Here is a 17,106-nt window from a genome sequence, read left to right as displayed (position 1 = left end):
AGGAGAAAAGCGGTGTCAAAGTTTGAACTACCAGAAACACAGTTTGAATAAACAATCAAGGACAAAATAGCTGGTAAAACCCACTTCTAGTGAGAAAATTACTGTTTTAAGCACATTTTTGGAATCCTCATTAAATTTCCTATTCAATAACCTGAAAAAATCACTAAAAAATTTGGTACAATCAGGAAGAAAAGCGGGGTCAAAACAATTAGTGTGACAACTCACGTAACCTCAATCTACGTTCAAAACTGACACTCAAGTCAGCCCATGAAGCTACAAAATCCATATTATTTAATAGACAAGCAAAAAATGCTTTTTTCCAACTATTATTCCTGTTGAAATTATTTTGACAGTTCCGCAATAGTCACGTGACTTTTGACCACCTTTTAAATTGACAGAATTGTATAAAAACTCTCGTAATTCAGTCCAGATTGTCAAAACAGTACTACAGTACTTGGTGTAGCACGTTGAGAGTAATTTAAGTCTAGAAATGTCGGAAAACTGGTTGACTTAGTGCTCACGTGACTTTAGGCTACGTTATGGAAGTGACAGCTGTCGCGCAACTGTCAATATTTTTCAAACAACAACATTTTTCAGTTCTGACAGTTATTAACGTAATATTTGACATTTATGGACTTAAATTCTGGCAGAACAGTATTATTTCTATTCTTAACTTAACTTAAAGCAAAACCATTGAAAACCCTAACAAAAACAAGAGGATCCTCTTGTTAACTGTGTTTTGCTTTAAAACCTCTTCCATAGACATACTTTTCAAAAAATTTGAATAGCTTCGGAAGATACATTATTACTGCATTTATGTTTCTTCTCCAACTTTTTTGGCGTGAACTCCCTAGAACTTGCACAGTTTTAACAACAATAAATAAAGTAAACCATAATTAAAATCAAATTTAACACAGTGTAAACACCTTATCATCCGGCTAAAACGGAAACGGTTAAGTTCGAAAGAATGCTACGAAAGAGGATGATAAGTAGATACAATGTTTTTTTTCTACTTAGGAATCAAGTGTTTATTTAAAAATGCTTTGGAGGGGTTTGATGAGTATTAAAGGAAGTAAACTGTCCATAGAATCTTAGTAGTTGAACATCTTTGATTTGATCAACTTTTCTAGTAGTAGTTCTTTGATTCTGGTATAATAAGTTTCGAAATCAATAAGGTGATTGCAATGCCTGCCACTACAATCCGCTCTTCTGGTAATACCTGTCAAACTGAGGTAAGTCTGAGGTTATTTCGTATTTAAGTGTATTTGTAGTAAAAGTGTAACATATTCCTCGCAGATGATGGTAATGTAATTCGATCTACAATTGTCCTAAATCTTTTGGAAAAACCGTTTGAAATGGTCATGGAACTCTACAATCTTTAGAAAAGTCGTTTATAATAACCAGAGAGTTCTAAATACCATCGAAAACATCCTAAAAATTGCCAGAGACTTTTACAAGAATCCTAAACCTTATAAAATTTGTTTAAAATGGACAGAAGGCTCTAAATACTATTGAAAACGTCCTAAAATTGTCACTCTACAAGTGTTCTAAACCATAGAAAAATCGTTTATAAGGGTCAGACTAATTCAGGTCTAAATACTGAAATCAAAATCGAATTTCGAATATCGAAAACATCTTTACACCTATGAAAATCCTAAAAAGTGGGTCTCTCCTACTTTAAAAATTTGAATCTGGCATTATTTAGTATTGACAAACCATTTTCCATTCAATATATTATTTAAGAAAAAAGGAAAGAAAAATTAAAAATCACACTAAAACAGCCAACATCACAAGCGCTAAACGCGGCCGAACTGAAACGTGCCTCGTGACGTCACACGGCACTTAGACCAAAATTCGTCGTTTTGGCGCGCTTGGTTTTCGGTTTAAATTTCAATTGTTAAAAGACTATTAAAAAGGGAAAAACCTTTGCCAAATCGTTTTTCATATGTCATTGATCAACTTAACAAAATAAAAAAAGTGTGCACTTAGACCTATTTCAGAAAACTTGTGTTTTTAATTCAATTTTATCTTTCATTTCTGCATTTCATTTAAAATACCCAATTTTTAATTGAGCTGCTAGTAATGCCATTCTACACAACATTACTTTGTTAACACACTTTTCAAGGTTATGTTCAATGCCAATATCGTTTAAAGATTACCTTATTAGGTTTAAACAATAGGTAAACTATTTAATGCAATAGACTGTTAATATAAACCCAGGACGGTAAAATACAATAAAATACATACACATACAATAAAAGAATGTTTCTAAAAAGTGACACTCTAATTATACGAGTTTTAAAATGTATTATAGAGATAAACAAGGGTCAACAGTTCTTACAATTATTATTATTAACACGTTATCGTAAAACTGATTATAATACACTGACAAAAAACTAAAACTGAACTATTTTACATTAGACATTTCAATAAATATGTGGTTTACTAGACCTAGTTTCCTAGTTAGTGCTAGGAAAATGACAATCCTCGTGTCACCACATAGTATTCCAGATTTTCTGAAAGTAATGCAATTGCATGTGGGCAATGTTAAAAGTGATTCTGATTTGCAGGTTTTCGCCCAAATTAAGAATATCACTCAGCATCATGACGAATCATTCTACGTGTGCAACTTGAATGATGTGGTGGAGAAGCACAAGATATGGAAGAAGAATCTGCCTGGAATCCAAACTTTTTATGGTAAGTTAGTTGTTTTATTGATTTGAGAGTTTACTGAAATGTTTACTTATTCCAACTTAATTCTGCTGTTTGTCCACCATAAACCAGCAGTTTTCTCTAGTAGGTCACATTCTGATTCTTTTCATCTATGGGCAATGAAGGTTATCATTCTTCTTCTAATAAGGTCCTGGGTTGTAGATTTTTTCATCTAAGAACATCCTTAAGCTGGTTACTAGCCAGTACGAAAAAATATCATTATAACCACTATTCTTGCTCTAGATTTTCTATTTTTTCCTTTAGAACTTGATTTTCTCATCAATATGAAGTTTTTAATATAGTAATCAATGAAGCACACTATGCTTCCTGTTTCTTGCTATCAATGTTATTGGCTTCTAATAGTTTAGTTGGATGGTTCAAACTAATTAGCAAAGGACAACTACAGACTGTCCATTCTTAGTGTTGTTATTCACAGAACAAAAATATGGATCATCTTTGGTGTGAGTTATTCTGAAATGATAATAAAGGTCTTAGAACTACAGTAATGGAGATCTTAATAATCACTGGTTAGGAAAGGTCAGGGCAATAATAAATAGGAGAGTAGCTGAACCGGCTGCACTGTTCGGCAACGAAATATGAGGTGAAAGGGCAAATGATTGTAGAGTGTGGAGGTATTTGGAAGCTGCGGAGAAAACGTTTCTGAGGGAGTCGGTCAGGTGTCAATGGCACATCTCCGTGGCATTTGGTGGCCGTCGCAGCCTTCAGGTCTCGAGAATTGCCTGGGAGGGAAAGAATGAGAGATGCAGCGAATGAGAGGGTGGAAGCTCTGGCATGAGGAGCTTGGAAAAGAAGGGTGTGTGAGGATTTGGGTGGATGCTTGCTCGGGTGACTGGAAAACGGAGTAGGATTGGTCATGGAGGGCGGAATATGGTACGACGAGGCGACAAAAAACTGTCTGGAGAGGGGCAGGGGGAGTATCTCCTGGCGGTTGAACTGGTTCAGCAGCCCAGCCTGCATATACACGCCGAGATGGTAGGTTCCTGGGAAAGAAGGAGAAATGAAGGATTCAAAATACCGGATCAAGCCGCCAGAGATGTAAGGTGGTTGAGTGAAAAAGCGTACTGGGGAGAAAAGTGTGGGGGAGAAAGAAGAGTCCTTTTAGGCAATCAACTGCTGGCTGGGTAACATGTCTGCTTGTTTCATGTTCACCTTCATCACTTCTACAACCGTCATCAATCCCCAAATTAATTGAAGTTTTTTTCTCTTTCAGCCGTCAAATGCAACGATGACTTAACCGTCCTGGAAATTCTGGCAGCTTTAGGATGCGGCTTTGACTGTGCCTCAAAAAATGAAATTTCCAAAGTACTGTCACTAGGAGTCAGCCCTGATCGCATCATCTACGCTAATCCGACCAAACCTCTAAGCCAAATTCAGTATGCTTCCAGTGTTGGTGTTGACACGATGACTTTTGATAATGTCAACGAGCTGTACAAGATCCACAAGGCGTTTCCTCAAGCCAGGTAATACTGAAAGCTATCATTGTTACGGACAATGATGGTTAAGGCGTATTTTGACTATTAAGTTGGCTATCTGACTCTCTTTTTGTCGGAATAAGTTAAAATGAGATACACAATGTAAACACTGTCTTCTTCATCATTAATGGATGTTTGCGATGTGTTGGGGTGGAGTGAGTTAATTCTCCTGTGGTTCCTACTTCAGTTCAATTTTTGATATGTCTGAGCCACTTCTTTCTGTCCTTTCTTCCCTCTTTCCTTCTACTAATAGTTGGAGCAAATGGTTATTTGGTTCCATTAAGGGGGTATATTAGGTCTTTCGTTCTATTAAGCTGTTTCCTGCATTTTATCGTATCTAATTCGCGCTCTTTTCCTATCGCCCTCCAAGTTTTCTCGTTGTTTTTATTTTGCTGTGTCTATGAGACTTTCAACATTTCTTGGTTGATCTACATCTTGCACACCCAGCCTATTCATTGTGACACACTTCAATGCCACCAGGAGTCTTTCGAGATCCTTCCTATTGTCTGCTATCAGAACTGTGTCATCCGCGAATCTTATATTCTTGATCAATACCCTATTTAATTTGTCCTTCGAGAGTTTCTTGGAAAATATTTTCATACTCAATGGTAAACATAAGTGGGAAGAGGACACATCCCTGTCACTTCTAAGGATTTTCTGTGCTTTTGTAACTTGGTTGTCAAATCTTTTTGATTTATGTCAAGTTGCCTCAGCAGTTGAACAAGTGTACGATCTGATCATCATCATCAGCCATTTCTTCTTCAATGCTGAACATAAGCCTCTTCCAGGTTTTATCTGTCTTACGCGGTACTAATTAATCCAGTTTCCCGCCACACAACATCATCCGCCCATCTGGTCATCCTCTGCTTAACCTGTCTTCTCTGGGTCTTCATTCCAGGATTCCATTAGTTGTCTTTAGTACGAGCCACGTGTCCATCCCATCTCTGCTTAGATTTTGTGTTATTGTTATGTTCGACATTCTGTCTCTTTTCTATCAGCATCCAATAACCATCCAGTAAACATAAATTCATCTTTTGTTATAGATTGGTGTTGCGGATAAGATCAGACGCTACTCTGTCCCAATATCCAATGGGCATGAAGTTTGGATGTGACTTTCTTAAAGAAGCTCCAAAGTTGCTGCGTGTTGCCAAGTCGTTAAACTTAGAAGTGATTGGAGTCAGTTTTCACGTAGGTTCGGGTTGTAAAGAGGCTACGGCTTATGGTAGAGCAATTGCAGCAGCCCGTCAAGTTTTCGACGATTCCGCTTCTCTTGGATACAAATTCTCCTTACTAGATTTAGGAGGTGGATTTCCTGGTGCACAAGGAACAACTATCAAAGAGGCAAAAACCATTGACGTTTCTAAGAAACTTTTTAGTTATACAACCTCTGAATTACAGATGGCAAACATCATCAAAGATGCGTTATCTCAATACTTCAGTGACCTGGACGTTAAAGTGATAGCAGAACCCGGAACCTTCTACGTGGCATCCGCTTACACTTTAGCCTGCAGTATACACAGCATTCGCAACATCACCAATGACCAGAATCAAGAAATTCGCAGAATGTACTACATCGATAATGGCATATTTGGTAGTTTTAATGGTGTGATGTCGTACCACGACGTTGTCACACCTCTCACTTTGGAGGAATACCCTGGTTGCAAATTGTTGCCTAGCAGTGTTTGGGGCCAAACCTGCGACGGTCTGGACAAAGTTGTGGATGAGGTGTTGTTACCGGATATGCAGATCGGTGACTGGATGGTGTTTGAAGATATGGGCGCATACAGTTTGACGCTGGTCACTTCGTTCAATGGTGCCTCCATACCGAAAGTTTATTATTTGATGACTAAAGAGTTATGGTGAGGAATAATTTAATTTTTACTGAAACCCTTTCTAGGATCCATTTGATTTTAGGTCAGCAGCCAGAGACATAATCTCAATCCCTGACAAGAACATTCGAATAATCGAAAATGGAGTTAAATGACATTTTCTCCATGCAGCTACATATCAAACAGGAAATAGGATCTTAAATTTAATAGATAGTAAGACATTCTGTATTAAGTTTCCTTTCTTCGGCTTGCCAATCGAAGATAATAAAGAGACTAGAGCAAATTTGAGTTTCAATCAACCTTAACCTTGTTGATCATGTTTTAACCAGCTACAACTTTAGATATGAGCTTCAACTTGATATAAATAGTGGTAAATATAAAACACAAGATGGATTTTATGATGTTTAGTGATTACCAAACAGATTCAAGATAAGATAGCCGTGACTCAATGTTATCAGACAGTTGCATATTGGCCCACTATTATGCCACTTTGTGTTGTCAAAATTTAATATTCCTTACTAGATTATCATCCTATTTTAGAAAAACTATCCATTCGTCTTGTTTTGCACGTATTTTCTTCTAAGTAACCTCTTCTACGTCGACATCCTTTAATTTGTTCGTCCTTTATCGATCATCTTCAATAAATACCATCTTTAAAGGATTCGATATGTTATATGATTTAGGAATCAGTCTTGATAAAACCTGTTTACTTTTTAGTATTCTCCAAATGACAGGAAACTCCTGAAGCAGTCTAAAACAATTTCAAAAGCTTCCAAAACGAAAACCTTCCAAAAGGTTTCAGTTACAGTGTCTAAAAGCTTCCAAATGGTCCTGAAACAGCCTCAAAGCTTCCAAAAGCTTTTAGAACAGTCTAAAATCTCTCAAAACAGTTCATAATCTTCTGTATCTTTCTAGAGGAGTTTAAAAGCTTCCAAAAATGTCTATAACCGTCTAAAAGCTTTCAAAGGTCTCTAAAGCCTTTTCACAAACTTCCAAAACCCTATAGAAACACCAAAATGCTTCTAAAGCAGTCGAAAGCGTTACAAAAACTTCCAGAATAATCTAGAAGCTTTCAAAAAGATTCAAAACTTGTCTATAGTAGTTTAAAAACATTCAAAAATCTCTAAAACGTTTCCAGATGCCTCTAAAGCAGTCCAGAAAGTACAATATGCTCTTTAAACTGTCCGAATGCACCGAAAGTAGTCTCAAAAAAATTGAAAAGCTTTCAAAACATTATAGAAACCCTAAACCTCTTCTAAAGCAATCGAAAGCCTTCCAAAACAATCTAGATGCTTCCAAAAGCCTTTAAGCAGTCTAAAAGTTTCCAAAAGCTCTTCAACTAGTCTAGTACCTAGCTTTCAAAATGTTTTAAAACAGTCTAAAAGCTTGCGTATGCTTCTAGAGTAGTTTAAAACTCCCAAAAAATTCTAGAACCAAATAAAAGTTTTCAAATATCTCTAAAGCAGTCCAGAACCTTCACTGTGCTTTTTAAACTGTTCAAAAACCCTCCAAATACTCCGTAACTTGTTTCAAAAGCTTCCAGATGCTCCTGAAGCTTTAAAAAGACTCCATAATGCTTCTAAAGTAGTCAAAAAGCCTTTGAAAAGCTTCCAGAACAGTCTAAAAGGTTCCAAATGCTATGAAACTAGTCTAGAAGCTTTTAAAATATTTCGAAACATTCTGAAAGCTTTCGTATGCTTTAGAGCAGAGCAAAAGTGTCCAAAAATTCCTTTAGTCGTCTAAGTTTTTCCCAATGCCTCTAAAGCAATTCAGAAGGCTCAGTATGCTCCTGAAGTAGTCTAAAAATGTTTTGAAAGATTCTAAAACACTATAGAAACTCCAAAAGCTTCCAAAAACAGTGTCTGGATGTGTCCAAACATTTCTAGAACCTTCTAAGTTTTCAAATGACTCTAAAGCAAATCAGTACTTTCAATATGCTCATCAAAGTAACCAAAAACCTTCCAAATGCTCCTGAAATAGTCTAAAAAGGTTTCAAAGGCTTCTAAAATACCATAGAAACTCGAAAATGCTTTTAAAGCTACCGAAAGCCTTCCAAAAGTTTCCAAAACAATCTAGGAACTTCCAAATGCTTTTCAACTAATCCAGTTGCTCTTAAAATAGTTCAAAACAGTCTAAAAGTATGCTTCTAGAGCAGTTTAAAAGCTTCCAAAAATTTCTAGAACCAGTTTTTTTCGAAACTTTCCTAAATAATCTAGAAGCCTCCAAAAGCTTTTAGAACTGTCTGAAAGCTTCCAAATGCTCTTCAACTAGTCTAGAAGCTTTCGAAGGATTTCAAAACAGTGTAAAAGCCTCCGTATGCTTCTAGAGCATGTTTAAAAGCTTTCAAAAATTTCTAGAATTGCCTAAAAGTTTGCAAATGCCTCTAAAGTAGTCCAAAACCTTCAATATCCTCTTCAAACTGTCCAAAAACCTTCCAAATTCTCCTGCAGTAGTAGTCTAACAAGGTTCCATAAGATATAGAAATTGCGAAATGCTTCTAAAATCGTCATATTTAAGCTTTAAGTAATTTTAGCAAAAATTAGCAACGGATTGCAATTTTCTCTTCTTCAAATTCTTCACTCAAAGCATACAATATTGCCAAGTCTACTAAAAAGCAAAAGTCCAAACTTTTTCACGCAAAACATGTTTTTCTGCCAGATTATTTATAACCAAAACAACACAAAAATGCGTTCAGAGTTTCATAAGTGGCTATTTCCTAGCATATTCCATTATTATTAACCTGCTACTTTAAATCATATTTATGTGACTCTAGTAGGATTCATTCATTTACGCAAACGGAATACTTGAATGAAATTTTTGCCAAATAAAACTATATCTACGTGCTGTAAGCTGTAATCAGTGTCTATTATTGCATAACAATAAAAATTTTTGGAATGCTGGGAATGTTAATTGATCGCTTAACCTTACAATGCCAGGATGCTGGCCAATCTGGATTTTTCTAAATTTTTGCAGAATTTTGTAAATACTTAAGTAATTGTTGTAACAAAGCATCTTGACAAATCAGCTACAAGTAATGAACTGGTCTACAAAAAGACTACTTTTAGTTCAGTATGAAGGATAAAATAAAATTCCAATCTAGATCAATATCTTTTATTTTCTCTAACAATAACTGTGTATGGCTTTGAAAGAGGGCTCAAACCCACAAGACCGTCTGAAATTCCAACCAATCACGACTCAGAACATTCAAGCAACAACACTAACAAACTTAACAGTTGAGGCTTTTGAGCTAGCATGGAATAACAGCGCAGCCCTGGAATCGACTCCCTCATCATTCGTTACTTCCTATTTTGATTTTCGGTTTCCATTCACTTTCGGCTCATGTCCTACCAAAAATTAATAATTGACGTACGAAACGGACGAACGGAACGTTTTAACAGGCTAGTCCTTCTAAAAGAAGAAAGTTTACCCTACTGTAGATAAAACCGTTTTTTTTTTATTATGTAAAATCACTAGTTCGGGGGTGTTTGCTAAAAGAACCCCCTTTTTATTCCTTGTGCAAAGCGCTTAGAGTTTAAATGGTAGTTTACGAGTCAATGTAGTATTATACTAGATTTAAAAGGTTTAGTGTAGAAGCTGTTGGAAATATTGATGATAGTTATGCTGAATATTAAGTTGGAATTGTAGATTTAGTAGTATCTAGTTAATATTGAGTAATTCTTTCTGCCAATGAAAAGACTGAAAGAGAGAGAATTAGGTACTGCATAATTCTTATTTTTACTGTACCATTTCTAAGTGTAATTCAGAACAGTCATTTGAAATTCTGAAATTCTTCCTGATTATACCCAGGACGAGAAGAGTTTTTACGTCTAGAAAAAGCTAGCACCTAATTGGTTGAAAACCGTCTACGTCATATCTAGAATCTCACTTGGTCTTTTCTGAACTACATTTGGAAATATTGTAGAAGCAACAATATTTGGATGATGATATAGCAACAGAACGATGTGTGTACTTCTTTACTATAAAGTTTGATTTACAATAATATATAGAATGGCCACCAGGTTCTCCAGATTTAACTCTCACTAACCCAACAAAAAAAATGTCTATTATGTCGTAACTTTTGCACTTAATTTGTAGAACTAAAGAAAGTTATTAAAAATTATGTTTACAAACTGTTGGCATATCAACACCAATTTGTTCAGACATGACGTAGTTTACTGCAACTATTTACTAGAATTACTACGATTTAATTACTTTAATGCAACAAAAGTGAACTGATAAGCAAATTGTTTCTCTTTAAAACGATAAAGAGTACAGGTCATTTAAATTAATACTAAAAAAGCTACTTTATAAGTGGTTTCAGTACTATTACCAATAAAAACTCATAAAGTACGATCATAGCAGAATAAGGCAAAATTACATATTACTTTACCATTTTTTAAGTGAATAATGTACGAAATTTCTTCCAATATACTGGGTTAGTTAATAAAATCTAAAGTTCAACCTGCATTTACCCATATACAGTGTGTCCAGGATAAGGAGAGCCATTATAGGGACCTTGAAAACGGTTAGAGATTTGGTTAAATGGGAGAAAAGTTGACATTCAGAAAACATTGATTTTTTTCGGTTTTTGACAAGTTTTCATGACTCCCATATATCCCTCCTTATCTTGGCCAAACTGTAGACTATTTTAAAGCCATAATAGTATAGACATAATCAGTCCAACAGATACTTCCAACAACTTCCACGTACGAAAGTAATAACAAAATGTACAATATATTTTACCCTAATATATGCAATCCCTCAAAAAAACTTATCAAAAAAATGCACCCGAGCGACAGCAGACTCTACTATTAAGAAAATCGCGCTTTTTATACTTATTATTGACCGCAAAGTCGAAAATACGACTCTGCCTAGTCGCAGCTTAGTTTCGACAGCTAAACTGATCAATTCCTAAAATGAGAAGAGCTTATTTGTTTTGTACTGGAACAGCTAAATTAAAATAAAACTACTTAAATGTCAGTTATCGATAATTAACCTACACTGTACAAAGAGAGACCCAGTTACTCGAATAAGCGAAAGCTAAATTCGAAATTAAAATAATTGTAGTATTGCTCTTCTATTAGTATAGGATATGTTACATTAAGACGAACAAAAATTTAAATTATTAATTATAATAAAATTATAGTAGTAACAATAATAATGTTGCTATAACAGGGACAGTCACTTGTATTTTAACAAATTTTCAGAAAAACTACCAAAACAATGCAAATAATACAAGTGACTCTCCCTGTAGTTTGTTCTATTAAAATACTAGTTGAGCAAGCTCATTTACAGAATGAAATAATCGATACAACTAAGTATTTTTAACATAGCACAACTGAAATACTGCCTTAAAGAAACTAAGTCCGAAATCTACCGAATATACCTACTAGTCAATGTCATTGTGATCATCTATTATGCATTTTATAGTTTTATGAGATTTTTTTGACAGTTTTGACGTGTAACTGTCTGTTTATTCGATCTGTCAAAATACAACTCCATGAAGCTATGAAACTATTAAAGATTGCTTGAAAGTAGTACAATCAGTACAAATTATATTATTATTTCTGAATTAAACTGAAAATTCAAAAATAATTCGTTTGTAAGTAGTTTTACCAAACATCTAATATCAATCCAAATTAAAGTTTAATGTACTTTTATTCGTTATATTTAAATGTCTTAATGGGAAGTTTAACAATAACAATCACAAATTTGACAATGGTAATGACAAGTTTGACAGTTCCTATTCAGAAAAATGTCCTTTCAAGCACGTAGTAATTTTCCGGTAAATTTCCAAAAATGAAAATTTTCAGATTCAAAAGTTACCGCTTTTACATCCTTGTTTCAGGCTGAATTTTATTTGTTACAAACGTGTTAACTGACAAAATTGGATCCATAGAGCTATTACACTAAAACAATCATTTGAAAAGCAATTAAATAAGTGTTCAAGTTCATACAATGAACGTACTTTAACACTAATTTATTCAGAAGAAGAAGTCAGAAGTTAAATTTAGATAGATGACACGTCTATTTTGAACATTATTAAATCTGTCACAATGATGGTAACTGTCAAACATCACTCCATAAAACTATAAAACTACAAAACTTGCTGAGAAGCACTGTTATAGTTAATACAGATGTAAATCATATTAAATGCTTGTTTATAGGTCCATGAGTAGAAATTTGACAGTCGTGACGTGGTATCTGATTATATTGATCATATTTCAGTCTGTCATAAATTTATAAACTGTCAAATATAACTTCATGAAGCTATCAGACTATAAAACATTGCTTGAAAGTAGTACAATCAGTACAAAATGCTTCTTTATAGGTCTATGAATACAATTTGGACAGTTCTGACATACAAATGTATTTTTCGGACCGAATTTAATTTGTTACAAACGTGTTAACTGGCAAAACCGGATCCATAGAGCTATTAAACTAAAACTACCCCACCTAAATCTGTCTGAATATGTGTTTTCTGTGTTTTCGTCATTTTATCAAAATTTAAAACTGACGATTCGATGAAAAAAAGACTAATGTAAACGATTCACGTAATTGTTCCTTAATGATCGGTTTAAATTAGTAGGTTTGGTGGTTTTGTCCTTTTTCCACATTGGCCAGTTCAGTATTAGTTAGAAAAAGAGCAATTCCAGGGTCAGTTTGGTAGGAAAGTGAGCAGGAAGAGCCAGAGAAGATCCAGTATTATCTATATCTTTACTTTACAACCACTTTTTCACTAGTGCTTCAAAAAAAATACTGTTCTTCCTATGATTCATCTTATTTGGATCGTTTTGCCATTAGTCTTCCTTCAATGGCATCTACTTTGAAAATTTAAATGTTTTTTAACATTTTGACAATAAAAAAGACCAAAATTAGAAAAAATCAATCAAAAAGTGAGTTGAAAAATTGGAAATTTGCCTAGTTTTGACAGAAATTAGTTTAGACTGAATTTAACCAACCTAACCTAAACTGACCAATCCAAATTTCTACAGTGGGGAGGCTTGTAACTTTTTCTTTTGGACAAAAAACAATGAAAATCTGCATGGTTTACCGGATTTCCATAAACAAATTTAACGGAAAACAGTCAATTTGTGTTGTTTTACTTCCTTTATTTTCCCACAACTTAAAAAGTATTTGACAGACTGTCAAAATTGCTGTGTAAAGGTTTACAGCCTTGATTTTTGGCTCAGTTATAGCCTTGGTCCTGTTGATTAAGTGCGAACTTTTTCAGAATTTTTACAGACAAGATACAGGGTTGAGTTGGTCTTGTTTTGGGAGATTTCAAAATTCTTGCTGGCCAAACTGCAAAGTTATGAGGCTCAGTTGGTTTAGCTGGCTATATGTACTTGTTTATCTGACAGAAAACACAAACCTGGCAACACTGTAAATATATGATGTAATTGCGTTGCAGTGATCAAATATGGCAACCACTAAATTTAACGTTGTAAGGTTACAGGGTTGCCAAATCAACCAACAGTAACAGGATTGAGTAACACTTGGAATTTTTTTTCAAACAAGTGGTCACTAGGTGAGGGCAAAGTCACGTGACTATAGCGTGGTTGCCATCTCAGATTTTGTGACGTACCACTCGTACCTCGTATGGTAACTGTCAAATACCACACCATAAAGGTGTAAAATTACAAAAACTGCTTAAAACCGTGTTATAGTTAATTCAGTTGTAAATCATATTAAATGCTTGTTTATAGGTCCATGAGTAGAAATGGGCCTGTCCCACAATTTTTTTTTATTTCATAACTACAAAGACGGATTGGAAATATTATACCCGTATTTTTTTGTTTTCAAAAATATTAAGTCTAAATAGAAAAAAAATGATGATAAAAACTACATTAATGTCATGTTTAAAACGCCCGCCGCCGGTGACGTACTAAACTATCAACCAATCAGCGACAAGAAGTGAAACAGATGGCGTGCAACAGCCAATAAAATCGCCCAGAATTACGTACGTCACATGCGCGCCAAAACAGATCTTTTAAATTTAATGGACAAATTCAAACTAATGTAGGAACATTTACGACCATAATTTTTTCTTCAAGAATATGAAAAATTAGTTTTTTGATCCTATTCTTTCGATTCCAGTCATTAAAACAAAAATTTATGATATGTGGGATAGGCCCATTTGGACAGTTCTGTTTAGTTTGAGCATATTTAAATCTGTCAAAAACTTAAAACAGTTTTAACAAAAAGTAGGTTAGACTGAGCTTAAACCAACTTAACCTAAACTGACCATATTTCTCCAGTGGGAGAAATATCAAATCAAATTAAATGCTTGTTTATAGGAGCATAGGAGTAGAAATTGGACAGTCGTGACGTGTATCTGTTTGTCTGTCATTGGAAACTATCAAAATCTCCATGAAGCTATAAAATTACCAAACTTTCTTAAATCTATTATAATCAGCCAAAATTCACCTTAAATATGGTTTTTAGAGTTGTATGAGCCGGATTTTTTGTCAGATGTGACGTGAAGGTGTGTTTTATTTGGAGCTATTTCCATCATATGTCATAATGCTGCAAACTGTCAAATACCACCCTATGAAGCTACAAAAGTAAGAAAACATTCTCAAAAACCCTTCAGTTCTAACTTTTAAGGAAATTTTTTAAGTTCATGATTGATGCAGATGATTTAAATTTGTTTGAGTAAATTGTGAAGACAAAGCGGTGCCTAGAATGAAAATCTCTATTTATTAAGAACTGAACTCACTCATATTTCCACAGTTTGCCACAAAGTGTATTTTTAAAATTGCACAACTGTATGTCAAGCTGATTTGAATTTGATTGAGTAAAAAACAAAGACAAAGCTGTGTAGAACGTTAAATCAACTGGTAGGTATATTCTATACAAAGGTTGCTAAGGCCGATTACTTTACGTCGCGATTGACTACCCTAAAACCGCAGAAATAAAGTACCTGGCATCACTAAAATTATCGTTTATGTATTGCTTTCAGAGTGTGTTTCTAGTTATTTGTTTTTTTTTAAATGTATTCGACTTTGTTCACGCACTAGCGCCGTGCGACAGAAGACCCTAAAAACTCTTCATTGACAGCGAGACACTTTGTAAGACTCGTTCGCCGGTTCGGTGTATCAACAACAACAAAAAGAAATGCACTCATCCTTACATCCTTCTGACAATAAGCAATTAATCACAGTGAAACCACCGGAATCCGTCTACAAAGCCGACCTGTCAACGTCGCCAGACACTAGTGCGTGGAGTGACGTCATTGCATGTTCATTTGCTTGTGTATGGTGTCCGATTTGTAGAAGAGCGGTCGATCGTTTGAACTGCCGCTAACCAGACCAAGATCTGGGGACGCGAAATTATTTTCCGACTTGGGCCTGGGCAATAATGTCCGTTTTCGATTGGTTTCCGTACACCGAACGTCGCGGTTTTCACTCACGAATTTGGCCACGGATTCCTGGGACATGTTTCCATGCTCGGCTTCTGCTGCCAGCGCGTTTACCACCGCGTTGATCGTTTTGCTCTCACTGCCCATGTCTTCTTCGCGATGGGCGAGAAGTTTCGGGTCTTTGCCGATTTTGTTCAACCTGGAAAATACTCAAAGTATTTGTCAATGTGCTTTAATCTGAATTGTGGACGGCAAACAGGCAAATACATTGTGGTTGAGACACTTGAAATACTTTACTATTTTCATCCGGTAGTACCAAGAACATTTTGTAATACCATGCTATAAAAAGCGAAAGGGAAAGGTCTGGAAAGTGTCCAGAAGTGTGTTAATCATCCTGAAAATCATGCCTAATGACTTTTCAACCATCTCAGTAAAGATTTAGGTTCAATTTTACATTGCAGGGTTAAATTTAACTGAGCCTTACTGTCGAATACATAGAAAAGTTAATTGATGTGATCAATATAACCTCAACCCTAAAACCATGCCTAAACACTGCTTGACAAAAAAAAACAAACTTTTTACAAATGTCAGTGAAAGTTTAAGTGCAAATCTGCACTACACGGTTAAATTTAACTGGACGATTTTGTCGACTACATAGAGAAGTTAATTGATGTGTTAAGCATCCAATTAAACTAAATTTTACTCTGAAAACCATGCCTAATGACTACTTAGTACTACTATTACTTTACTTTAGTAAAAGTTTACCTGCAATTTTGCACTGCACGGTTAAATTTAACTGGACGATACTGTCGACTACATAGTGAAGTTAATTAAGGTATAAACCATCCGGTGAAACTAACTTCCACTTTGAAAACCATACCTAATAACTACTTGACAAAGGAAAAAGAACTTCTTAACAATTTTAGTAAAAGTTTACCTGCAATTTTGCACTGCACGGTTAAATTTAACTGGACGATACTGTCGACTACATAGTGAAGTTAATTAAGGTATAAACCATCCGGTGAAACTAACTTCCACTTTGAAAACCATGCCTAATAACTACTTGACAAAGGAAAAAGAACTTCCTAACAATTTTAGTAAAAGTTTACCTGCAATTTTGCACTGCACGGTTAAATTTAACTGGACGATACTGTCGACTACATAGTGAAGTTAATTAAGGTATAAACCATCCGCTTAAACTAACCTTCACTCTGAAAACCATGCCTAATAACTACTTGACAAAGGAAAAAGAACTTCTTAACAATTTTAGTAAAAGTTTACCTGCAATTTTGCACTGCACGGTTAAATTTAACTGGACGATACTGTCGACTACATAGTGAAGTTAATTAAGGTATAAACCATCCGGTGAAACTAACTTCCACTTTGAAAACCATGCCTAATAACTACTTGACAAAGGAAAAAGAACTTCTTAACAATTTTAGTAAAAGTTTACCTGCAATTTGGCATTGCACGGTTAAATTTAACTGGACGATACTGTCGACTACATAGTGAAGTTAATTAAGGTATAAACCATCCGCTTAAACTAACCTTCACTCTGAAAACCATGCCTAATAACTACTTGACAAAGGAAAAAGAACTTCTTAACAATTTTAGTAAAAGTTTACCTGCAATTTGGCATTGCACGGTTAAATTTAACTGGACGATACTGTCGACTACATAGTGAAGTTAATTAAGGCATAAACCATCC

The 17,106-nt window shown here is 34.9% G+C and overlaps 2 protein-coding genes across 13 annotated transcripts in view; one reads left to right on the top strand and one right to left on the bottom strand.

Annotated features, from left to right (window-relative positions):
* Window positions 1-1,074: 1,074 nt before the first annotated feature.
* LOC145729750 (ornithine decarboxylase-like) lies at window positions 1,075-6,317 on the top strand. The gene is made up of 6 exons (XM_081980652.1): window positions 1,075-1,232; window positions 2,571-2,697; window positions 3,944-4,193; window positions 5,249-5,546; window positions 5,604-6,064; window positions 6,120-6,317. Exons 1-6 carry the CDS (start codon window positions 1,185-1,187, stop codon window positions 6,187-6,189), a joined length of 1,254 nt encoding a protein of 417 aa, XP_081836778.1. The 5' UTR covers window positions 1,075-1,184; the 3' UTR covers window positions 6,190-6,317.
* Window positions 6,318-9,131: 2,814 nt separating this feature from the next.
* Window positions 9,132-17,106, bottom strand: part of Ih (hyperpolarization activated cyclic nucleotide gated potassium channel Ih) — an 87,740-nt gene continuing 79,765 nt past the window's right edge. For all 12 annotated transcript variants that reach the window (XM_081980619.1, XM_081980621.1, XM_081980627.1 and 9 more), the window contains one exon: window positions 9,132-15,597. In XM_081980619.1, coding sequence (XP_081836745.1) covers window positions 15,270-15,597 — 328 coding nt within the window. In that variant the 3' untranslated portion in view covers window positions 9,132-15,269. The remainder of the gene's footprint in view (window positions 15,598-17,106) is intronic.

Source organism: Ips typographus, linkage group LG5 (genome assembly GCF_016097725.1).
Source record: "Ips typographus isolate SLU linkage group LG5, UJ_Ityp_2.0, whole genome shotgun sequence".
Lineage (NCBI taxonomy): Eukaryota > Metazoa > Arthropoda > Insecta > Coleoptera > Curculionidae > Ips > Ips typographus.
The sequence above is the reverse complement of the archived record's forward strand: the minus strand, read 5'-3'. Positions and strand labels throughout refer to the sequence as shown.